Consider the following 26,323-nt stretch of genomic DNA (forward strand, 5'->3'; position numbering starts at 1 on the left):
ATAAAAGGATTTATTTATCCTATTTTTATTGTCTTATCTTGGATAATGAAAACTCTAATAGCTTCTGAATCAGTGCCAAAATCTCTGCCTCTTCTTAACTTGTCAGATGAATCCTAAGTATTGTTCATGGTATAGGATTTTTTTTGAAAAACACCAAATGTGTGTTTAGTATTTAGTAAACAGAAAGTCAATGCCAGATGTTCAATAAATATATGAAAAAAGTAATTAAGGCTCTCAAAGCAAACATCTTTTTCTGATAGAATTTCAGTCCAACAATGGGGAAAACAAAGGACAAGCAAAATAGCATTTTGATCAACACTGTAACAAGGAAGTTAAACAAGTGCCTTCTTTGGGACTCGCTAGTATCCTTACTGAATTTGATGGACTAGGTTAAATATTTTATTATTAAACAGTAATAGTTATTTTAATCATTAATTATAAATCATAGAAAGCAGGCATGTGGCAAAGCAGCAGGCCAGCCTCCAGTATCCTCTATTCGTTTTACAAAAAATGCCTTAGGGCACCACCTGAACTATATAGATATTACAAAATAAAGGTGTTTGCTGGATGCAAACCAGTGCCCTGAAAAAAAATGCAAAAGTAAATGGCTGCAAGAACGGGAACTAGTAATGGGGATTTCAGAAAATAATCTCAATGCTGCCTCTTCCAGTAAATGCACATTTTATGACTTCCACATCTACCACGAAGGCCATCTTAGCAGGCAGCAAGCCTTCCCATGGTAGCCATTTTGTGAGGCCACTTATGACATGCTCTGGAGAGCCCAATTGTGCCTACCCTGAGGGTATAATATCCACCTCAATGGTTTCAGAAGGCTGCTATTTTGCAGTGACTAGAAACATTCAGACTCTTGGAAATGGGGAACTGTTATTCAAAAAAGAAAGAAACAATCATGCAATAAATGTTAGCCACTCAAATTTCTGCAAGTACCTTTGTCATAAAACACTAACCATAGAGTGTAATAGTCATTCCCCAGAGCGAAGGAGACCAGAGGACCTTCGAGCAGAAAATAACACTTTTCCACAAATCTTTAGGCAGTCGTGTTCCATCTTTTTCTGTAAACAGCATTTTGAAATATCAAAACAGTTCTTGAACAAAATATACGCAGCCTTTCCTTTTGCATAATTTCAAGCTATAATTTAGAAATAGAGAATGCTGTGTATGTGGTTATTTGGCTGTCAGGTAAACCTTTGAAAGGAAGAAAAGCAGCACAGATAATACATTTTGAGTATTATCACTTGAGAGAAGAAACAAACATTATATACAATTTCATAGTTCTCTTAAAAGGGGGGAGAGGGAGAATTTTAAGCCCATTTGGAATATTTTCCCTTGTTTATTTCTTTTTTTATCCATCGGGTGGGGGGGGGGAGTTGGCAGATGAAAAGACAAAATGCTCCCCCAAAATGTTGTAAAATCCAGGGGTGACATTCAGCCGGTTTTGACTGGAAATTTTGAGTAGTTCAGAGAACCGACAAATACCACCTCTGGCTGGCCCTAGAGTGGGGTGGGAATGGAGATTTTGCAGTATCCCCTGCCATGCCCCCCAAGCGACGCCCAGAGAACCAGTAGTAAAAAAAATTGAATCTCACCACTAGTAAAATCCCAATATAATGTGTGGCAAATCTCCTAAAGTAACACTAAATAAGGTGAATAGAATAGAATGGAATGGAATGGAATGGAGTAGAGTGGAATGGAGTAGAGTGGAATGGAATAGAATAGAATAGAATAGAATAGAATAGAATAGAATAGAATAGAACAACAAAGTTGGAAGGGACCTTGGAGGTCTTCTACTCCAACCTCCTGCATAGGCAGAAAACCCTACACCACTTCAGACAAATGGTTATCCAACATCGTAAAAACTTCCAGTGTTGGAGCATTCACAACTTCTGGAGGCAAGTTGTTCCTTAATTGGACATTAATTGTTCTGTCGGGAAATTTCTCCTTAGTTGTAAACATTGAGGTTTTTCCCTAAAGGATTGATTTATATGAAGTTCCTGATCACTAATAATATAAATGGTCATTGACTATGGCAAATCGCCAGTCAATTTGTGGACAATCTTCTATTGGATCCTTGGTGGTCTCTTAGCTTGGTTGTTTACTTGCAGACATTTCATTACCCAACTAGATAATATAATCAGTGCTGGAAAGGAGTAGGTTTTCCTCTCTGTTTATATATCAACTTTCCTTTCACTGTTGCTGTTGCCAGGAATTTCTCCAACTATGTAATAACCCTAAGACTTTATGCCTGTATAAAAATGTACATTACAAAATGTCAAAGGTCTCTCAAGAAATCCCTGAGATAGCAGCAGACCAATCAAATCGAGGAGATTGTAATCATGTACAAATGTTTGCAAAAAATGAAACAAGCGAGCAAACATTTTAATATTTTCTTTCTAGTTTTCTTTGTGAGAATTCCTCTGAATATCAGCATCCTATTTCTCTGTCTTCGCCTATTGAGAACTAAGAATTGTTTTGTTTGATAGATCTAAACACAAAGAGAAGGGAAAGTGTCTCAATCAAGAATATAAAAAAATAGAACTAACTAGAAAAGAAAGATCTTTTTAAAGTTAAAGAAATCGCAGGAAAATATCTAATGCAAGACTGGAAAATAGAACGATTACAATGGATGCTTTACAAATAGGAGCATAGCATGACAGAAATATTTGCAGAGAAAGAATGTGTTCAGGAATGAACTTCAAGAGACAGTCAAATAAGAAAGCAAGATGAAATACCAAACTGTTTAAACCTTCAGGGGAAGCAATTAAAGTGCTAACCGTTTTGTGTCAACAAATGTAAAAGAAGGGCATTTGGCCTAGACACTAGAAAAGATTACTGTAGTGCATATGCAGAAAGGAGATGCAAGAGACAAGGCAAATCACCAAACCACTGCTCTACTATCTTAGAACAACAGTTTGCTTAAGGTTTTACACATGATGAGAGAAACTCCAAATAAACAAACACATTTAAGAAAAAGACAGAGTTTAGTTCTTCAATCTATTGTTAGATTATATAAGAAGGAGGCTTACCTTTGTTGAATGGAATGGAATGGAATGGAGTAGAGTAGAGTTGAGTAGAGTAGAGTAGAGTAGAATAGAATAGAATAGAATAGAATAGAATAGAATAGAATAGAATAGAATAGAATAGAATAGAATTCTTTATTGGCCAAGTGTGGATTGGATACACAAGGAATTTGTCTTCAGTGCATAAGCTCTCTGTGTACATAAAAGATATAAGAGATAAATCATGATCATAGTCATCATAAATACAATCATCATGAATCATAAGATATAACAGCGATATTATAGGATACTAAATAAGCAATCAACATAAATCATACTAGGAAACTAAATAAACAATAAAATTGTAAAAGTACAAGCAATAAAGTTATAGTCATAAGTAGAAAAGGAAATAGGTAATAGAAAGGATGAGAAGAAGAATAGTAATACAATCTTAGTAAATATTTTGACAGTGTTGTGGGATCAGTTGATTAGCAAAGTGATGGCATAATGTGGGGGGATGTCTTTGTGTCTAGTTCTTCTGGTGTGCAATGTCTTTTTACGTCATTTTGAGGGTAGAAGTTGAAACAATTTATGTCCAGGGTGTGAGGGGTCTATAGATATTTTCTCAGCCCTCTCTTTGACTCGTGCAGTATACAGTTCCTCAATGGAAGGCAAGTCGGTAGCAATTGTTTTTTCTGCAGTTCCAATTATCAGTTGAAGTCTTGTTTGGTTGTGGAGCCAAACCAGACAGTTATAGAGGTGCAGATGACAGACTTAATAATTCCTCTGCAGATTGCAGATTATTTGCAACAGATTGTATCAGAATGCTAATAGGAATGTCAGAAGACCTGCCCATTATTAAAAGTAGTTTCACAACGAACAAAAAAGCATTGTAAAAAAATGACTTATTGAAATAGGGTGGACTTTATATATTTGAACAGTTACAAAAATAATAGGTTTGGAATAGATGATGGATGGCATCAACAATTAAATTAAATGCTGACAATCTGAGATCTGCAGGAGTATTATTTTATAAGTGGAAAGATAGGAGACTGAAAAAGAGCTCATTATGAAAATAAAAATGGAAAGTTAAAAAAATCCTGGCAATGTCAACTTTGTGGTTAATGAACTTGCAGTTGATGTGAAGAAATGTGATAGCCAGTTTAGTTTTCTTGGGGTCAAAATAACTAAATGAGCTGAAAAGTAAAAAGAAGACTAATCCTAGTGAGAAAGGCAATGACAGATTTGGATAAGGAGGAAGGATAAGGATAGCTATCTGCTATTTAGGATCAGAATAGTAAAAACAAGTGTGTGTCCGCCCGTCCGCCCCCAGTGATCATATGTGGCTGTGGAAAAATGAACATGAAAAACAGTGAGAAGAAAAAGATAGACATCTTTCAGTTATGACTCTGGAGACAGCATGAATTCTAGCATTGATGACCATCCCAAAGGTGCTTTTTTCAAAATTCAACTGGACTGTCTTTGCTTTTGCTTGAAAATGTTTTGCTTCTCATCCAAGAAGCTTCTTCAGTTCTGAAGTTTGGGTAATGAAACATCTGCAAGAGGCCAGCCTAGCCACCCTAGTATTCACTGTATGAATTTCAAGAACAATGAGTCAATCAGTCCTGGATCAAAGAAAAACTGACTGCTTGAGTTGATGATCTATGCTTGCCTGTTCTTTGGACACAGTGCAGGCATCCTTAGGATTGCTCTGTAAACCAAAAAGCTCTTGATGAGCACATTTTCTCTTTCCATATAGACTGGAACCTAAACAAAAAGCACTATTTCATCTCCCAGGGCTCTTAGTAAATTAAAAAAAAACCTTGGCAATGGCAAAGTGGGAGGACAAGCAACCTATGTAGGACATCACATCTAGTGTCTAAGTTATCTCCAAATTCTAGAAATAATTCAGCAGATCTGTCAGATCACTAAAACCCTCCCTAGGCTTTTGCTGAAAACTCACTGGATCCACAAAGTACCCCATACAGATAATCTTGATCTCCTTGAATAGTTTCCACCCATTTCTTCTTGTCCTACCCTCAAGTGCTTTGGAAAATAGCTTGGCTTTGTCTTCTTTGTAGCAGCCTCTGAGATGAGGGAACACTGCTATCATGTCACCCCTAGTCCTTCTTTTCGTCAAACTAGAAATACCCAGTTCCAGCATGTTTTAGCCTCCAGTCCCTGATCATCTTTGTTGCTCTTCTCTCCACTGTTTCTGGAGTCTCAACACCTTTTTGACATCGTGACAACCAAAACTGAATGCAGTATTCCAAGTGTGGTCTTACCAAGGCATTATAAAATGGTATTAACACTTCATGTGATCTTGATTCTATTCCTCTGTTTATGTAGCCTAGAACTGTGTTGGCTTTTTTGGCAACTGCAGAACCCAGCTGGCTCCTATTTAAATGGTTGTCCACTAGGACTTCAAGATCCCTCTCATAGTTACTACTATTGAGCGAGGTACCACATATTCTGTACCTGTGCAATTTCTTCTTCTGTAAGTCATCTGGGTGTAATTTTGGGGTATTGTAATTTGAAGAAATGAATTGATTCATCCAGAGGTGGGGAAACCTGCTCTAGAGCTAGATCAGGCTATGTTCCCAAACATATTTACATATTGTTGGGTTAGCCTTTTATTCCTTGGAAGATTTTCTGATGAAATTTTAATGTTAGTGTTATAATAAAATATAAATATATTTTAAGTACTACTGAAAAATTACATAGACGCTTATTTGTCAATATTATCATTCATCCTACTCCTGGGTGGGCTTATTGGTGTGCCTGTGATTTGTAGTTGCCCTTTGGAATAAGCATATCTTTTGGCTAAATTCTTTTCCTATAATTCTCATCTAAATGTAAAAGCAAAAAAATATTTAAAACCATGAATAATATCAGCATCAATTTCACAATATAGATTAGGCAGCTCAATGTGAAATGGTTCAATTCTTGTCTCTCGTCAGCTGAGACTTCCAGTGATGCAAATTACATGCTACCTTCAGACAAAAGAACTTACAAATTGGAGTTACACATTAGAGCAACACGAATTTCCTTGGTCCATGTTGAATTAGACTTGATCATATGGAACTAATCTAATATGGATGTTACATTAGTTCTGCATTTGTCAGATAAATTATGTAAAGTTGCAACATTTAATAGAAATAACAAAACTAGAATGCAGGTTCCAGCTATACAGATTTATCTTCTTAGAACTTCTCCCAGGTCAATTTTCCAGCATTATCATCATTGTCTTCTTTCCATGCTGAATTTAGATGCCCTTTTCTAAAGGGATGGCTGTCCCATGGGCTTTGAATGATCATAAAAAACTATGTACTGTTCATAGAACTTGTGACCTATGTAAGAAATGGATAGCTGAAACTAAACATAGATATTGCTGGATTGTTCAATAGTGAAATTCATGTATTTCTTCTACTTGTTCTCTCACATCTTCTAAGATGCTTTTGTTTTTCAAGTCGGTAAAAGATAGGAATGAATTTCTATGTAATTTAGCTGCAGTCCTGCCCAGATCAGACTGAATTGCTGACACCTTCCCATATCCCAGTTTTTCTCGTTTTCTCTGCTAATAGGTTAGTCTTCTTTCCAAAGTGACTCCATCTTAATTCTTTTGAGGTGTCTTTGTTGGGAGTATACTCTTAGTGTTGGGTAGGCAACATATATCTATATACAATAACAAATTGTTGTTGCTTTAAATGGGTGAATGCACTTATCAGCTGTAATTAACTCTACAATAAGAGGGAGTCAGGAGAGCTCACTCACTATCTCTGCTTTTCCTATGCTTGATAACTACTTGCTTGCTTGATGACTGGAACGTGAACTGTGACTGTAAGCAATTGTTTGTTCTTTGAATTGTGTTTGGACATATATCTACTATCACTGCTTGTGAAGCAATTATTGGTAGTAAAGCTACTTGTTTTTTACTAGCAGTATCTGAAACTCTGTTCGTGTGTTTTTTCTACTAGCAACGTTCTTTCTCTCTAGTTGTATATTCCGCTGTGCTATTTTCTGTCTCCCAACAGAGATACCCCTAACACTGGTTATGGGCCCAGAATACCCAGTGTACCCATTGTATCCAGAGTGCCAGCTTCAGCATTAAGAGACTGGAGTTGCTACATACGTTATAGTTTTGCATATATCTGATTCGTCAGATATACCTGGGACGATGGCACAAGGCCAAACTCCGAATTTATCATTGGTCACCCGGCTGGATGGCACAAACTACGTATCCTAGTCTGCAAAATGTAATTTGCTATTGTGTAGTGAAGGACTATGGGACGTAGTACACACCCCACAGGATATCACTGCCTGGGATGCAAACGATGATGATGATGCGAAGAAGATTGCAGAGTTCCAGACGAGGAATGAATGGGCAATATGCATTATTGGTCTCACACTGGCTGACCAACAACTGAGTCATATCCGAGGTGAAAATTCTGCTGCTAAATGTTGGGACAATTTAAAGAAACTATATGTTCGAGACTCTGTGGGTGCCCATATTAATATTACAAGAAAACTCTTTAGAACACGACTCACCAAGGGTGGTAACATGTTAGCACATCTGAACTACATGAAACAGATGTTTCAAGAGCTACATGAAAAAGAGTTAATTTTTTCAGAGCAGCACCAAGTTTATATTATTCTCTTATCACTTGATGAAAGCTATGATGATTTTGTAACGTCTTTTGAAGTTCTATCTCAACAGAACATTACATTGAGCTGCACTGCCTCAAGACTGATGGAAGAGTCTAGAAGAAGAGAAGATAGAAAACAGTTAAGAGAGAGGACGCCAGAGAGCAGTGATTTACCTAGTTATGTATATACAGTAAAATGTTGTTATAATTGTGATAAGAAGGGCCACATTGCCAGGTTTTGCAAAAAGCCAAAACCACAGAAACCTCTACAATCTAGAAAACATGAGATTAATGTGACTATAGCTAATAATGCATCATTTAACCATAATTTGTGGATTATCAACAGTGGGGCGTCGATGTGCATTACTAAAGATAGAAAAAACTTTGTAAAGTTGGTCACAAGTAAACAACACGTTTCTTTAGCGAATGGGTGGAGGCTAGAGGTATTGGCTGAAGGTATTGCTAAATGTCCATGTATTGCCGAAACATTGCATATGTTATATGTACCAGAAATTAGGTTTAATTTGCTTTCAGTTAGAGTTTTGGTTAATCATGGCTACATTGTAACATTCAAAGTGGATAATTGTTTTATTGAAAAAGGGGGTATTAAGGTTACTGCTAAGCTACAAGATGGGTTATATATAATGTCTGATTCCTATGCTGTTAATTCTGTGTGTTTGAATGTTAAACCCCACAATGAGTGTATTCACTTAATGCATAGGCGAATGGAACATATCAATTTCAAAATGTTGCAAGAAACAGTGAAGTTACTTGATGAAGTGAAGATAAAGCCACGTAGCCAGTATATAAATTGTAATGTTTGTAATGAACAGAAGAGTAGAGCTACTCTGGCTAATTGGTTAAACGGGTTTAAGACCAAGAAACCATTAGAAGTGGTATTTGCAGACTTAATAGGGCCAATTAAACCTAGTTTGGGGGGTGCCTGTTATGTACTAAGCATTTTAGACCACTATTCCAGATATGGGTTTTGTTTTTTGTTAAAGAACAAAACAGAAACATTTCAACGGTTCACTAACTGGGTTAAATTTGTAGAGAGGAAAACAACTCATAAGATTATCACCGTAGCGACTGATAATGGTACAGAATTAATAAACTCCAATTTTACAACTATGTTGCAAAAGGCTGGTATACAACATAAACGTTCCGCACCTTATCTCCCACAGCATAATGCCTTTGTGGAAAGAAGAGGACAGACATTGCAATCTATGGTTAGAACGATGTTGGCTGATGCTGGATTGCCTGAATCATTGTGGGGTGAGGCGATGATGTGTGGAAATCATATTTTAAACAATGTAATTAACACCACAACTGGTGAAATACCATTTACTAGATGGTATGGCAAGAAACCAGACCTCAGTTACATACACATATTTGGAACTCCAGCCTGGGTTCATATTCCCTCGCAATTAAGACATAAAGGACAAGAAAGAGCTCAACAGCTAATTTTTATAGGCTATAATTCTAACCACCGGTCATACAGATTTAGCTGTACATTCCGCTGTGCTATTTTCTGTCTCCCCTAACGGTCTTCTTTCTCAATAGCAAAATGTACCCACTTCCTTTATACGTTCAAGACTGATTTTCTTGCTTTTACCTACTTTAACGATATTCCATTAGCTGTTACCCACTCTTCCCTCCTTTTAGTAGAGGCCACAATGGCTTAGTGATTGAAGATGCTGAGCTTGTCAGCTGGAAAGCTGACAGCCCAAGTTCAAGACCCGAGTGCTGCATGATGGGGTGAGCTCCTGTTACTTGCTCCCAGTCCTGTCCATCTAGCAGTTTGAAAGCATGCAAATGCAAGTCGATAAATAGGCACCACTTTGGAGGGAAGGTAACAGTGTTCCGTGTGCCTTGGCATATAATATTTGCTGGCCACATGATCAAGGAAAGGATGATGGCTCCCTCGGTTAAGAAATGTAAATGAGCATCAACCCCTAGAGTCAGACACAACGGGACAGGGGAAACCTTTATCTTTATCTTGTAATTATCTGCTGACCACCTTTCCTTTATTTTAGGCTCCTTTTGACTTCAAGCTTTGTGATAGACTTTAACAACACTTTCAGAAATATTCCATTGTCAGGAATAGGAAACATTCAGATCTATGGCTACTTTAATGGGACCATTAGTCTAATGTTGAAAGCTCTCTTCAGAAATTATTTCAAGATTCCAGCAAGAGATAAATATCTTTTCTTTAGAAAGGAGGACAGAAGGAAAGGGAGGGGGGGCAAGGATAGAAAGGTTAAATAGTGGAACAGCTTGCCTCCAGGAGTTGTGAATGCCCCAACACTGGAAGTCTTTAAGAAGATGTTGGATAGCTATTTGTCTGAAACGGTATAGGGTTTCCTGCCTAGGCAGGGGGTTGGACTAGAAGACCTCCAAGGTCCCTTCCAACTCTACTATTGTATTGTTATTATTGTATTGTATTATTGTATTGTATTATTAAATATACAAACTGAAATGTGGGTTGTCATCTCTAAGGCCCTTTCACAGTTCAAACACTTGCTACCCTTAGGATCACTTTCTTCCAATAACATCTGCCTTGCTACTAAATTCAGTGAAGGCAGCTAGCACTCCATCTCTTTTCTCAGGGATTGTCATCCCTGAGGGAAGAGTATGCCTCCTTTTTTTTTGAACAGATTGTCCCAGGACAGCAGGCCTGAATAACAGGTGTTTTTTTTTCAATTTGGGGTCATTGATTATACGGTAATATTCCTGACTGGTTTGATGAATTAGTATGGGTGGTTTTTTGCTTTCTTCTTCTTTGAAGGTATTTGTTGGTTTGCTATTCTTTTATATCACTTTGTTAATTGTTTTTAATCTGAATTTGTGATAATGGGAACCCGAAGATCCTCAGAGTTGGTGTTGATGGTAACATCCCATAAGCCTTATAAAGTCAGACATATATGTAAAATCTCTTTAGGAAATGGGATCTTGTAATTCTGGGCATATGACTGTATAGACGTGTCATTCTGAGAATATTCTTAAAGTATCAATGATACCCACAGGGGGATTAGAAGCCACAATTCGTAGATAATATGAGAAAGTACTAGGATTATGTAGCTATTGAGTGATCCCAGGAAAGACATAACTACTTTATGGTGTTAAATAAAGTCATACTTTTGCACAATCTAAGATATCTTTTGGAGTCCAAATCCGAAATACTGCATATACCTGGTAGGAATAGAGCTGCATTCCCTTCCTCCTTCCCCTCCTCTCCCTCCCCCTTCCCCCTCTCAGGATATGAAAAAAAATAATTACACCAACATTTAAATTGTCACTATTTATTTATTTGGATTGAACTTGTTTATAATATCATCCTACCTATAATAATACATATAATAATAATAATTGTACATCGCCCCGAGTCCCTTTGCGGAGAGGGGGCGACTGATAAATCGAAATAAATAAATAAATAAATAAATAAATAAATAAATAAATAAACAAATAAGTTGTGTAGTGCTATATTTTCACTCATTTTCAGAATAAGTGAAGATAGCTATACAGATTATAGATTAACGGAGTTGGGAGGGACCTTGTAGGTCATCTAGTTCATCCCCCGGCCAAGCAGGAGACCCTACACCATTTCAGACAAATGGCAGTCCAGTCTCTCCTTAAAAGCCTCCAGTGATGAAGCTCCCACAACTTCTGAAGGCAAGCTGTTCCATTGGTTGATTGTTCTCACTGTCAGAAAATTTCTCCTTATTTTTAGGTTGAATTTCTCCTTGATCAGTTGCTATCCATTATTCCTTATCTGGCCTTCAGGTGCCTTGGAAAATAGCTTGACCCCTTCCCCTCTGTGGCAGCCCCTCAAATATTGGAACACTGCTATCATGTCTCCCCTGGTCCTTCTCTTCACTAGACTAGTCAAGCACAGTAACCGTTCTTCATGTTTTAGTCACCAGTCCCCTAATGATCCTGGTTGCTCTTCTCTGCACTTTTTCTAATGAAATATTATAACAAAATTATTTGGAGTCTGAAATGAAAAAAATGCAGGAAATTCAAAGAAAAAAAACCTCGGATTATTCTGCTGCTTAAAAAATGTGTGGAACTGAAGTCTAAACATCTGGACGGCTGCAGAATGATACTGAACAGTGTCTTAAAATTATCCAACCATGGTATTCTTTCTTTTTTATGTTTCTTATTCTGTAATTTGTCCATATGTTACACTTTGATATGGACCATAGAGAGTGCACTAAGATGGATACAACTTTGCCTATGTTATTTTAATGCACCTATAGACATCATGACTGCAAGTGAAACAGAAATATCATGTACCTCTTAGTAAGGGGAGAAAGCAGAGTTTAGGCAACCTGCGTGCCTGCTAAACCTATATGTTAAGGGCTAGAAGTTGATGGGCAACTTTGAGATCTTAAATCTTCCTTCATATGGATTTGAAATTGAAAGACCATCAAAGGACTATTCTTTGGTCACATTAGATGATATTAAGAACTTTAGTTCCATTCCAAACTTCATTGTTAAGAGAGCATATGGTTTGTAATTCTGAAATAGGATTAGTCTCAACTGGATACCATATTTTTAATAAAACCTTAAAAGCAGAATATCATAATTTATAGGACGGATCTTGGGCTTAATGTGAAAAGAAATAAGTCCATTTTATTAAATATTTTGGTTCAAGAAGTGTTCTTACTCCAAGAATGTTTACTTCCAATGACTGGTGAAACAACTAAAGATTCTGGTACAGTTTATTATCAGACAGTTTGGGATATTTAGTCACTTGTGTATTCTGAGTTTCGGTTTGTTTAAGTGGTAACTGAATTTTAAGATGTATACCAGCTCTGCCAGTTATTTAGCTGTTCCTGTAAAAACAATGAGTATTTCTGAAGGCTAAACATTGCGCAAAGCAGAAAAAAATGTGAATTTGGCTTCAACCAGGAAGATGTTATGCAGGTTTTTTTAAAAAAAAATAGTGCAGAGATTATATCATCTCTGATTTCATCTGATTGCCACGATTTATGAAAGCAGTATGCTTTTTAACAATAATGTTAAAGTTATTTGTAAAGAGTTTATTAGGTATTTGCCTATGCTGCTGGAAAAAAATGAAAGATGATGGTCTCACTATCTGCAAATTATGCAAAATCAATACATTGTAGTGTCACGTCAAGCCCACTAGATGACAGGCAGGCAGGCAGGAATAGTTCATATGAAGCAAAGTTCTACAATCCAAGGTATTCTTTGTTATTCATATTCACAAGTTAACATCAGAAGTCATTCTCTGGTTTAAAACAGATCATTCTATCACGCTCTACATGAATTATGAAATCATTACATTAAAAAAAAACACTTTAATTCATCTATTAGGAACAGTTCAAATTATTTAATTGGCTTACATACATTTGACCCATAATTTACAGTGCGATGGATCATACACAACTTTTTGCTGCGGCCAACAGCAGATGAAAAGATTAACATTATGGTACTAAACATCCAGAACTAGAGGCAGTAATTCATATCACTTTTTCAAGATACAGAGGCCTTTTCTACCATCTATTTCTTTTTTTCCGCCAGTGCATTTTGTGTCCAACCATGTGATAAGTGCATTATTTTGTGCTTTGTTGTTTGTTTCTTTTCTCCCAAAGGCTTTATAGGCAAAAGAGTTAGTATTGCTTTTTATAACTGTTTCAAAATAGTAAGGAAGCTGCTCATGGCACTAACAAGTCTTTGTGATTTTGGCAAAAATGAAATTGAACTCCATGTCCGAACAGCCACTTCAGGATTCTCTTTTATTTTTCTCATCTGGGTTCATGCAATCCTTGTACTTTGAGATTCAGTAGAGTTTAATTCTCTACCACGTATCCGAGGGCCCTGGCATCTCTCTTTTAAAAATGCAACACACACTGAAAGCCTAATCAGATTGTGGATTTGGGTTCTAGGTGATGATGATGGAACCCGCTTCCCCCCCTCCAAATCCTTTGGGGCCATGTGTTATACTGGCAGGTTTGGCACCAGTCTTCTAGATTTGATTTGCATGGACTATAAGTGGACAATATGAAAATTCCAAGATAAGCCCATTACAGGGAAAACCCAAAGAAAAATAGTGAATAGCTAGTGAGAAAAAGGCAAATACTGTACGTCATGTTGCAGACTGCAAAAAGAGGAAAAGCTCTGTATTCTAAACAGCATACAACAGGAATCGTGGAATGCAAAAATTTCAACTAAGGGGATCTAAGATGATAAGATTGCATTTCCACTAAGGTGTGAGATGCTCTAAATTCAGTGACAGGGCACCGTTACATTTTATTTAGGTCTAAGGGCCTGCTTCTTGATTCAAAATACTACAAAACAGAATCCAGCAGAATGTTGTTGTTGGGTTTTTGTTTTTTAAAAAAACAGGAGGCTACATATATGTTACGTTGCAGCCACAGAATTTGACACCGGAGCAGAATTTCTGTTATTAAAAATCTTAGGTTCTGTTTTCTCCATCCAGAAGAAATAAGGATATTCCTCGTCCTTATGTATGCAAAGGCAGATTTGAAAGCCCATAAAAGTAATGCCTGATAATAATAATTAAAAAACCCCCACAGAATTCAGAGAGTAGATCAATCCCTCTTGTCCCGGCCCCCACCTTAATCACCACTCTTGTGTGCACTGAAAACAGCCTTAGACCTTCATTGGATCGGCAGGATGGACATTCCGACAATTACATTAAATGAAATGGGTTGTGCAAAAAGAAGCAAATATGTAAAGTTCAATATGCATAATCTACACTGTTTGCATTGAAGTTAAAAGGAGAGAAAAATGTCGTATCAAGAAAGCTGACTCCTGCAAAGCATGCCCAGATCCAACTCTCTATTCACTTAAAAAAAGGAGGAGGGGAAATACCTTATAATACAAGACATTGGCATCACTTAGGATCAAGCTATGGCCTGCTTGGTTAGGCTTTGAACAGCATTCTTTCCCAATGTCAGAGATACTTAAAAAAATAATGATAAAAAGAAAAATATCAAGAATTCAGTCCACAACAAAATGCTAACTACAGTTAGATAGTACATGGCAAGTTTCATGCAACCTTCTCCCTCCAAATACTGTCTAGGAACATCTGTGGTGGGCATCAGTTTGGAGAAAGTAGATCAATGGCGACAATAGTCTGTTTATCGTCTACTGAACTTGAGGTTTCTGCTGTGCATGGGCTGAATACTCATTCCCAGATTATATTGCTTTGCAACAATACAACTAACTTGCAAAAAATACTGAGCTGATTAAAGTTTCTTAGCAATAAAAGCATTCAAATTTCTACGCCTATCTTATGGATACAAATATTCTTAAATATTTATCAGCGTTCAGGTAGCCAGTTTGCAGCAAACTGAGTCATTGATGAGCTCAAAAAATACATTGAGGTTAAAAGAAAAGGTCTTTACTTCAAGTCATCTTCTCTGCCTCTTAAGAGATCAGCAAAGCTGAAAACAGGACCAGGCCCCATTTCCACTGTGCAACTCGGCTTAGAGAGCAGCACAATTTGGCCTGAGTGGTTTCAAGGAGGTTTCGTAAAGCAAAAAAGTGCATGGCACCTCATGATTGCGGAGCTTTATTTTACCACAACCTGATCAGCCTTTCTCACTAGCATTCTGAAGGCTTATCTTTGACCAGTGGCCCAGACTTCCTGAATATGTAAGCAAAGCAGATCCAGACACTGGAGTTAAAAAAAAAAAAACTTAGGAAACGCAAAGACTGTGGGAAGATCAGAAACTCTTTGTTTCGTGACCTAAGCCCAACAACTACCCCTGTATGATTCCTTCCCTTCTCCCCATAATTTCTCCTACATCACACTTCAATCACAGTTCATAAGGATTACAGCTAAATTTAAGGCACTTCATTCTCCAGGAGATAGGATTCCATGCTATGGTGGAAGCTTATCTCTTGCTCAACTGGTTAGATTATACAACCTCTGTATAAAATAATTAGGCAAGGTTAGGGTTAGGGTACAGGCGCCACTACTGTTATTGCATAGGCCTACACCAGAGTAGATAATGCACAGAACATGCTCTCACAACAACACTGTTGCATGGTTGAATCTAACATTGTTGGGCTCAAAACACAGTCACCTGAAGATACAGTCGTTTTTTTTTCCAGCACGATGGCTGAAAAGTGTAATACGGTATGAAAGAACATAGCAACCTTATTTTCAACAATATTACTCTCATTAAAAAAAAAAAAGAGCATGTTGGGATTTCCCCCATTCCCCAAACTTTTTGTTTTATACTGTTTTGTTAACTAGATTAAATCCGTGTTACTATTTAAACTGTCTGTGTCAGAACATTCCTTTCAAAGAAGACTGTAATATACAAAATAGCCACAAATCCACTCGTGAAAAGACAGGTACCTGCATCAAAGCTTATACTGAAATGTGCATTTAAAAAAAGTAAAACAATCCATTCAGTGGGTGTGCCTTCCAGTCAGTTTTTGATTCCCGGCAACTACCTGGAATTTTCTTGGCAAGATTTTGGAAGTGATTTGCCCTTGTCTGTTTCCTAGGGCTAAGAGAGAATAATTGGCCCAAGGTCACCAATTTGGCTTTGTACCTAAGGCAGGACTAGAACTCATGGTCTCCCAGTTTCTAGTCCGGTGCTTTAACCACTACACTAAACTAGCTTTCTTTCAGTGAAATTTAACTGTCAAAAACTTGATGCAATGGCTAGAGGCATTTTCTTGTAAAAATGTATTCAGAATGAAATGTTGAATAAAAAATTGAAAATTTCATTTAAATTAGGCGTTTGTACCACATTTTTTTAAAAAAAAGTTGAAATAATGTTTTATGCCCTGTTGAGAGAAAAATACTAAGTTTGTATTATGAAGTCCTGAATAATATTTTTTTAAAAATAATTTCCTCATGATTATTTAAAAGTAATGCTTTTTGAAAAGGCGAGACATAATTTTGAAGGGTGCTCGCTTAATGGATAACACTAGGAAGTTAAATATCACTGAATCTTTGCATTAAATCTAGCTTGAACTGTACTTAAAATCAGTTAGTTTCTGTACAGGTAACCTGTTGATACATGCAAAGTATCTATCGCCGTGGGAACGATTATAGGAATTAATAGATGCTGTATACTTTTTTTTAAAGGAGGCACTATTAAGTCAACAGAAAAATAGTTTATACAAAGCTAATTTTCTTTTTGGTTTCTATACATTCTTCTTCGTTTCACTTCAAAGTCACTTCACTTAGTTATACTGAAGTTTCCTCTTTAGTACATTTTGCTGATCTGTAGAGGTCTATTGCTTCTGAGCAGAGATGAAATCATTTGGAGTTCCTTGATGATCCTAGTTCACAGATACAGTACTACACTTTGGAAGCACTGCAGTTATAAAACAATATACAAGTCTTTTCAAACATTAAAAAAGTCACATATACGCTGAGCTATCCGTAGACTTATATATTCAAATATTAGGGGGGGGGGAAGGGAGAAGAAAAGTTACTTTAATCTACTGATCAGGAAAAATGAAGAAGTTTGTGAGAGGCCTATCTAACAAGCATGATCAGTGTCTTCCATGCTTACACTGCTACTCCGGCTACTTGTTTTTGAAGCTCCGGGAGAGACCGACGATAGGAGTGGATCAGTAACTCCGACGGGAGACAGGGTGTCATCCATCAACATATCTTCCAGTTTAGAACCCATTTTGGTAGGGACGGCGTAAGTGCTTGTGGCCGACTCTCTCACGTTTGCCAGGCCACCGTTGAAAGTGATGGTGCCGTCGGTAAGGTCGAGAGTAGTCGTGGAAGAAAGCGCAGGGTGGTGTTGCTGCAGGATTTCCTGGCTGCAGTTGTCATGCACGGGCTCTTGTTTGATCAGCCGGTTTACCATTTCTGGAGAGCAAAGGCCCGTGGCTGGCATGATGGAAAGTCCGTGAGCTCGAGCCTGCATCTCAAGCTCCTGTTATGAAGAGGCATGAAAAACAAGAAATGCATTGGAAAGGTTTCAAAAAAACCCCGGCAACTTCAGAATTCAACATTTAAATTCTTAAGAGCAGGCAAGCCTTCTATTCCAAACCCTCTTATAACTAATTATATTGGTCATCCGATACAGGTGTCTTTCTAAATGCAGGCTATGGAAAAAGGGCAGTGGTCAAAATGGAAAATACAGCAGAGTACACAAGGAAGAAAAGAAGGTAATTATTACTTTGCCATCATAGTGCCGACATTAAGAAATTACAATATACGAAGCTTTTAGTGTCTGTTTGAGAATAAGCAGAAGATCGGTATATCTTCCATGCAATTTCCTCTCTTCACTGAGTCTCAAAGTGGAGCCAGCGTGTTCACTATGCTCTCTTTAATGTTTCTGTGTGATTAAAAAATTGCTCTTAATACTGTTCCTAGCAAGTGGGATACAGTGACGATCCCAAATCTTTCCGGCTCGCGGAGTGGCAACAGTGGTGGTAGTTGGGGGGGAGAAGATGGTTTTGTGGGTGAAACCTAATCCTGCACATGCATCAATGGAGCTTCGTGTGCTTGCTTGATGCTTGCACAGCCCGGTTCCCAATGGACCAGGTTTGGGGACCCCTAGGATAAAAGAAGTGTGTCCATGGTAACTGTTACTTGAAAACAGTGGTGGCTAACCTTTTTCTCCCCGGGTGCCGAAAGCACGTACACGCTGTCGCATGCACATGTGTGCCCACACCCATAATGCAATGCCCATCCCATGTGCCCCACTCCCTGCACATCTGCATGTGACCCCCCCTCACCCCACTGCATGCATTAGTGACCCCTATGCTCACCCAACGCATGCGTGCACAACCCCCCTTTTAGTGCTGGGGGGAGGGAAAGCCTTCCATCCCAAAACAGCGCTGGGGAGGGGGGGGAAAGCCTCCCATCTCAAAACAGTGCTGAGAGGGGGGAAAGCCTTGCAACTCAAAACAGTGCTGTGGGGGGGGGGATCTCCAGAGATCTGGGAAGACACGAGCTGCAGAAAGTGAGGAGAAATGTATGTGTGCGCTTCTCCTGCCTGCAGGACAAACACGAAAATCAGCTGGCTGGAGGGAGGCGCGCGTGCTGGACAACAGCTTGTGTGCCCGCAGAGAGGGCTCCGTGTGCCACCTGTGGCATGTGTGCCATAGGTTCACCATCATGGTTCTAAAATATGGGTGTCCAATCTTTGGGTTTGCCTGGACCTCATAGAGTGAAGAGGAATTGTCTTGGGTCACATATATATAAGCTAGTGAAAAGTTTACGATTTTGTGAGGCCACATTATTAGCGGTCCAGAGCTGCATGCGACTGTGGGCCATGGGTTGGACATGCCTGCTGTAAGCCATGATCTTATGTTTTCAGTGGCCTAAAAGGAAAGGCCAAATAGTAAAGGTATCTTATTGTTACATGAAATCAGTCTTATAAACTAATTGTTCCCATGATCATGGCTTTTTGTTAAAAAGAGGGCTGATTATTCAGATTTTCTAAGAATGGATAGAAAAGAGAAAGGGGATCACTTAAACTGGAATAACTAAAATGCTAATAGCAAAATATATTTGCCCTCGTATGGTAAAGAAAAAAGTTCTTGATAACCAAATGTATTCCTAGGTATTATACTTAAGCAAATAACCCTCTTTTATTATAAAATGCTTTCTTCCTTTTCCCTAACAAATAAATTACATTCATTTTGTAACTTTGAAATAAACTATTTTGCTGCTACATTCTCCAACAACATTCTTAAAGAAATCTAGAATTTTATATCAAATTCAAGCCTTAGGATTTGATTGAGGGGGAAGATAGGTGGGATTTCTATTCCTTTTAGGGCACTGAAAAGTAACACGTCATCTAATTTGTAAGTAAAGTGTCACTAAAACATCCAAGCATACTAGGATTTTGCCTCAAGTCCCTTATCAAGTAACATTTAAAGTATCTGTTGCCACAAGTATGACAAATAAGCCTAGAACAGGGGTGTCATACCAACGGCCCGCAGGCCAGATGCGTAATGTGCAGGCCACACCCACCCCGGCTCCTCGATGAAGGGTTTATTAACCCAGAGAGGTGGAGGAAGCGGGGGATTAGGGGTTTTTTAGCAAAATGTTTTTTAAAATTTTTAAGGGGTTCCAGGGAGGGGGGGAGGGTTATTCAACCTGGGGGTATGGATACAGCCAGGTCAACAGGTGGGATCAGGACGGAGGGGAGCGGAGTGGGGGAGGCGAGAGGATACAGCATTCCTATAGGGGGGATTCCGATAGCGACGGTCGTAGGGAGGGGCGGGCGCGAGGACACCAGAAGAACGCATGGTCGGTTGGGAGACCGGGGCTGTTGGACAAGCCCGGTCGCTTGTACCAACCCCCCGCAGTCTAGGTGGACAGGATCGGCAGAGCCTGGGCCTTAGGCTGATGTTATGTAACGCGAGGTCCGTGGTTAACAAGGCCCCCCTCATCAGGGACTTGATCTCAGAGGGGGAGCCGGACCTCGCAGGAATAACGGAAACCTGGTTGGGCCCGGAGGGGGGGGTTGCCCCTCGGGGAAATGTGCCCTCCAGGTTACCGGGTATTCCATCAGCCACAGGCCCAGGGTAGGGGCGGTGGGGTAGCGATAATCATCCAGGAAGATTTGGCTCCAAGAGAATTCATTGTGTCGCAGACATCTGGTTGTGAGTCTCTGGGCGTGAAATGGGGCCCAGGGAGTCAGTTGGGTCTGTTGATAGTATACCTGGCTCCCCACCATACATCAACGGCCCTGCCCGGACTCCTCGAGCTGATCGCGGAGATGGCGGTTGAGACCCCCAAGTTATTAGTGATGGGGGATTTCAATCTGCCGTCGATGGGAGAGGCATCCGAGGCAGCCCGGGAATTCATGGCTTCCATGACAGCCATGGATCTGACTCAAGTAGTTCAGGACCCCACACATGAAAGAGGCCACATACTGGATCTTGTGTTTGTCTCCGACCAGTGGACGAGTGATCTGGGAAGAGGGAATTTAGTCATCACGCCCCTGTCATGGTCAGATCACTCACTTCTCCAACTGGACTTCCCTGGCGCTACTCCCTGCCGCGGGGAGGCGGAACCAGATGGTCCCAGATGGTTCCGCCCCAGGCGTCTGATGGAACCAGATAGGTTCCAGGCGGAGCTTGGGCCACCTCCTGCAGACCTGTCCCGCTCCCGGGCAGAGGACCTGGTGGCCGCGTGGAACAGTGCGGCCGCCGGAGCCTTGGACCGGGTTGCGCCTTTGCGGCCTCTCCGATGGCAACGATCGACCCGGGCCCCCTGGTTTAACGGGGAGCTAAGGGCGATGAAACGCCACAGGAGACGCCTAGAGAACAAGTGGAGATCCTCCCGCTCCGAATCCGATCGAACACAGGTAAGAGCCTACTTAAGGACCTACCTTGTGGCAATAAGGGTGGCCAAATGTCAATATTGTGCCACCCTTATAGCGTCCGCAGAGAACCGCCCTGCCGCCCTGTTTCGGGTGACCCGCTCCCTGCTGTCGCAGGGACAGCGGGACCCCCCATTGCAGGGCAGGGCAGAGGAGTTTGGGGAATACCTGCAGGACAAAATTGATCAGATCCGGAGGGGGTGGACCCACTCCAGTGCTCCAGAGGGGGCGTCCGAGGCTAGTCTTGAAATTCCACGCTGGGAGGAGTTTGACCCTGTTGTCACCGAAGATTTGGACAGGTTGCGCGGGCGACTGCAAGCCACCACATGTTTATTGGACCTGTGCCCCTCCTGGTTGGTACTGGCTTCCTGGGAGGGTTTACGAGGCTGGCTACTGGGACTGGTGAACGCTTCATTGGGTGGGGGCCTTTTACCAACTGCCTCGAAAGAGGCGGTGGTGAGACCCCTGCTCAAGAAGCCTTCTCTGGACCCAATGGAGCTAGCAAATTATCGTCCTGTCTCCAACCTTCCTTTTTTAGCGAAGGTTGTTGAGAGTGTGGTGGCTCAGCAGTTCCCGCGTCACCTGGAGGAAGATGATTATCTAGACCCGCGCCAGTCCGGCTTCCGGCCCGGTCACAGCACGGAGACGGCCTTGGTCGCGTTGGTGGATGATCTCTGGAGGGCAAAGGATGGGGGTTTTTCCTCCATCCTTGTCCTATTAGACCTCTCGGCGGCTTTCGATACCATCGACCATGGTATCCTATTGCGCCGTCTGGAGGGGTTGGGGATCGGGGGCACCGTATTGCGGTGGTTACGCTCCTACCTCTCTGGCCGGACGCAATGTGTGTTGACAGGGGAGCAGAGGTCGACCCCGAGGCCCCTTACTTGTGGGGTCCCACAGGGGTCGATCCTCTCGCCTCTCCTGTTCAACACATATATGAAACCGCTGGGCGAGATCATCCGTGGTTTTGGGGTGAGATATCATCTGTACGCTGATGACACTCAGCTGTATATTTCCACCCCAAACCACCCCAACGAGGCTGTTGAAGTGATGTCCCGTTGTCTGGAAGCCGTGCGGGTCTGGATGGGTGACAACAGGCTCAGGCTCAACCCCTCCAAGACAGAGTGGCTGTGGCTTCCGGCCCCCCGGTACAACCAGCACATTCCTTCGCTGGCCATCGGGGATGAACAATTAGCCCCGGTGGAACGGGCACGCAATTTGGGCATCCTCCTTGATGCCCGGCTGGCTATGGAAGATCATGTGGCAGCCGTGGCGAGGGGACGTTCCACCAGGTTCGCCTGGTGCGCCAATTGCGACCCCTTTTGGACCGGGAGGCCCTGCACACAGTCACTCACGCGCTGGTGACGTCTCGCCTGGACTACTGTAATGCTCTCTACATGGGGCTCTCCTTGAGGTGCACCCGGAGACTGCAGTTGGTCCAGAATGCAGCCGCGCGGGTAATTATGGGGAGATCGAGGTTCTCCCATATAACACCGCTACTGCGCGAGCTGCACTGGCTTCCTGTGGCCTACCGGGTGCGCTTCAAGGTGTTAGTTACCATCTTCAAAGCGCTCCATGGCATAGGGCCTAGTTACCTGCGGGATCGTGTCCTGCCCCATACATCCCTGCGACCCATTCGCTCACACAGAGAGGGTCTCCTCCGGGTGCCGTCCTCTAGAGATTGTCAGAGGGCGGTGCCCAGGAGTAGGTCCTTCTCTGTGGCGGGCCCTACCCTTTGGAACGACCTCCCCCCAGACATTAGAACAACAACCGATCTCCGCTCCTTCCGCAGTAAACTGAAGACCCACCTGTTTCGGCTAGCCGGCCTGGCATAACTCGACAACTTTTCCACCCCTAGGTCATTTTTAATTGTTAATTTTAGTTTTTAAACTATTAATGTTATTGGGGTTTTAACCTTTTTCAGTATTGTAATTATTTATTTATTTTTTACCTCCTCTGTATGACACTGTGCTGACTGTTGCTTGTGTACGTCGCCCCGAGTCCCTGTGGGGAGAGGGGGCGACTAATAAGTTTAAATAAATAAATAAATAAAGCCCCAAAAATGTCATGATACATCGCGATACGTCACATGATGTGATCGAGTCTGACACCCATGGCCTAGAACAGCGATGGCGAACCTTTTTTGGCTCGCGTGCCACAAGTGGGGGGAGCGCGGGGGGGGGTCGTGTGCGGGCATGCCGCACCCATAATGCAACGCGCCCCCAGCCTCGGGACGTTCCCTGAAGCCTCTGGGGGGGGGCAGGGGAGGCTCTTTTCTCCCTCCCCAGGCTCCAGAGGCTTTATAGGAGCCTGGGGAAGGCGAAAAATAGCTTTTAAAAAGGTGAACTCAGCTGGCCAGCGCGTGCATGCGCGCTGGCCAGCTGACAGGGCAGCACCTCGCGTGCCCTGACAAAAGGCTCCGCGTGCCACTTGTGGCACGCGTGCCATAGGTTCGCCATCACGGGCTTAGAACATAAAGAATATATAGGTAGTCCCAACTTACAACCATTCCTTAAGCACAAAGTGGCAGTACCACTAAAAAAAAGCAGCTTATGGCTGATTCTCACATCTTATGAGCATCCTCAAGTTCATTTGATCAAAGTATGGAGGCTGGCATGTACTTATGATGGCAGCAATGTCCCAGGGTCCCATGATTTCCATTTGCGACCTTCCCAGCCAGTTTCCAACAAGCAAAGTCAAATGGGAAATCCTTAATGACTAATGATTCATTTAACCGCTGCACTGATTTGCTTATCAAACACAGCAAAAGAATTAAAATCGGGTGCAACTCACTTAATTGTCTTGCTTAGCAACAAACATTTTGGTTATAAGTCAAAGATGACCTGTATCTATAACCATGAGGGAATGGAATCCTGTTTCTGGCATGGCCCTGCTTTCATATGCATCATCAGTTCTGTGGCCGAGGATCAATTAAGCACCTTGAATTTTGCAGGTTGAAGGGTATGGCAGGCACAGGTGCACCTGAGAACTATAGGTTTATGGATCAGGTAAAAGTGGAATCTATGATAAAATGAAAACTCTTGTTTCATTTACTGTATGTGCCTACAAAAGCGATGGCAGAATGTTCAACCCTACCTATGTCTGTGTGCACAGAATTTTATAATCTAACCTTTATGAAGGTTTGCAGAGTTACAAATAGAATTATCCAAAAACCGCTTTCATGTACTTATGACCATTGCTTCCAGACTGATTAATATTCTAGAACCATTCTGGAAACAAGCCCGATTAACCTTAAATGGTAGCAATTATAGCATTAATTTTCATTTAGGTTTTTAACCTTTTTTATTCTGCCCTCGTCTCAAAAGAGGCCTTGATAGAAAAGGGTAATATACATCAAATTAATAAACAATCACACAGCTTGTAACCTTTATATACTAATTAGCAAACCTGTATTCTGAGCAAAAGATGTCTATTAGCATGTTCCAGTTTCTTTTGTCTATTCTCTAGTTCTTTCGTCCGTTGCTGTTCTCTCTGCAATTTACGGATGTAGTCTACAGAAGCTTTTAAAATAGTTCCCTTGTTCCAGCGCATGTCTCTGTAAGAATAATCCAGATCATTATGTCTATTAAGAAACACTAATCACAGCAGGTAGAAGCACCTAGCTAACCTTGGCTGGCCTCAGAAGGGTTAGTTAAACTGTCTATGGAGATTCTCAATCATCCAGGTCATGGTTGTCCCAAAGATGTTTTTCCAAAAGACAACTTTCTTGGTTTTTTTTCCCCTTGAAAACCTTTTGAAGAACTGAAAAAAATCTTGGTTGACAAGTGAGAAGTGTTCAAAGAAAAAAAAACAAAGTCCAGTTGCCTTTTGAAGAAGCACCTTTGGGTCAACTAGACTAGGAGGTCAAAAAAACTACCAGGCTCCTGGTAACAGCATCAACTAGAAGTGGCTCATACCCCAAGCAAATCTCACAGTTCAAATGACTTACATTTATTCAGCAAGAGGTTCAAGGAAGAACACAATAATTCCAGCAAGTATCTACTTTGAAAGCAGGAACTGTGTTCAGATGAATTAGGACAGGAAGTTTCTTATTCTTTTTATTGTATTTTTTTCCATTTATTGGGAAGGAGATTACAACTGTTGATCGTTTTGGTAACCATCTGAGAACCACTTCTCACAAACACACCTAAATGATGGCAATGGCAACTCATTCCCATACTGGTGCCAAGAAAACCACATGGCTGGTCAACAATTGAATAGATCTTGAGGGTTCTTTAGTTTAAAGAACTGTGGTGGTAAGGAGGCACACAACCCACACAATTGCTATGCAAAAATTACGTTCTCCAAAAATGTGATTAAGTAAGCCAGAAAACAAAAAATGTTACAATGAAATAAATATTAAATTTAGTCCAGGAGGGAGTGGATGGCTCTTTTGCTAACAACTGGTAAAACACACTTTTGGTTACACGTGGAATGCATCACTCTGCCTTGATACTATTAAACAATGATTATAAACTTTTTTCTGCAGTTTTGACAGAAAGATTAAAGAAGGTTTTAGGGGTACATATTTATGAAAACCAATCTGGCTTTCTGCCAAAAAGACAGTTAAGGGACATTGAGGACTATGTTGAACATTATTGAATATTTACAATATCATAATGAGAAACAGGCAGTTTTAATATAGGCAGGGTCTAATGAATATTTCATGGAGGTGCTTCAAAGATATACTTTTCCCAGAAGTGAAGCGATGCTTCCTCCTTCTCCTCCTCCTCCTCCTCCCCCACTCCTCCTCCTCCTCCATTGTTACATGTATAGTCAAAATGAGGTATTTCTGCTAAATAGAACAATTATCCAATCATTTCTTAAACGCAATGTACCTTCTTGGAGTAATTTATTATATACTTACGGGTCATTTGACTTCGGTATCAGAGTACCAAGTTCTTTTATGCGATCATTAATATTGAATCGTCGTCTTCTTTCAACTTTTAAGAAAGCAGTATAAAATTAGGAATCAGTGAGAGAAGAGAGCATTTGAAAAAATAACAAACCACCTTTATTATTGCCTGATCCCTAAATTCAATTAAAAAAAAATACTCTACAATAGATTTATCAACGCAGCACAAATTGGGCAGAATAAAATTTCTACACATCCACAGACTCCAAAATTAAAACCACTTTAATTTTGTTTTAAATTATTATTTTTTCATTTAGAAATTGTCACATCAGAAAAGATTTTGGCATAAATATAGAGCAAATGCCTTTAGAGAATAAATAAATCAAGAGAGGCTAAAATTTTTTAAAAAATTCTATGACCTTTAAAATAATTTAAATCTATGTAGCTAGATTTCTGTGACATTAAGCATGGAGAAGCCAACAATATTAA

General features: G+C 40.6%; 1 protein-coding gene across 5 annotated transcripts in view; it reads right to left on the bottom strand.

The window, feature by feature from the left end:
- Positions 1-12,967: 12,967 nt before the first annotated feature.
- Positions 12,968-26,323, bottom strand: part of MITF (melanocyte inducing transcription factor) — a 197,848-nt gene continuing 184,492 nt past the window's right edge. For all 5 annotated transcript variants that reach the window (XM_081934600.1, XM_081934602.1, XM_081934599.1 and 2 more), the window contains 3 exons: positions 25,847-25,922; positions 24,388-24,535; positions 12,968-17,571 (listed from right to left, as the gene is read on the bottom strand). In XM_081934600.1, the coding sequence (XP_081790726.1) occupies positions 17,164-17,571; positions 24,388-24,535; positions 25,847-25,922 (632 nt within the window). In that variant the 3' untranslated portion in view covers positions 12,968-17,163. The remainder of the gene's footprint in view (positions 17,572-24,387; positions 24,536-25,846; positions 25,923-26,323) is intronic.

This window comes from Natrix helvetica (assembly GCF_964273705.1).
Source record: "Natrix helvetica genome assembly, chromosome: 1".
Taxonomy (NCBI): domain Eukaryota; kingdom Metazoa; phylum Chordata; class Lepidosauria; order Squamata; family Natricidae; genus Natrix; species Natrix helvetica.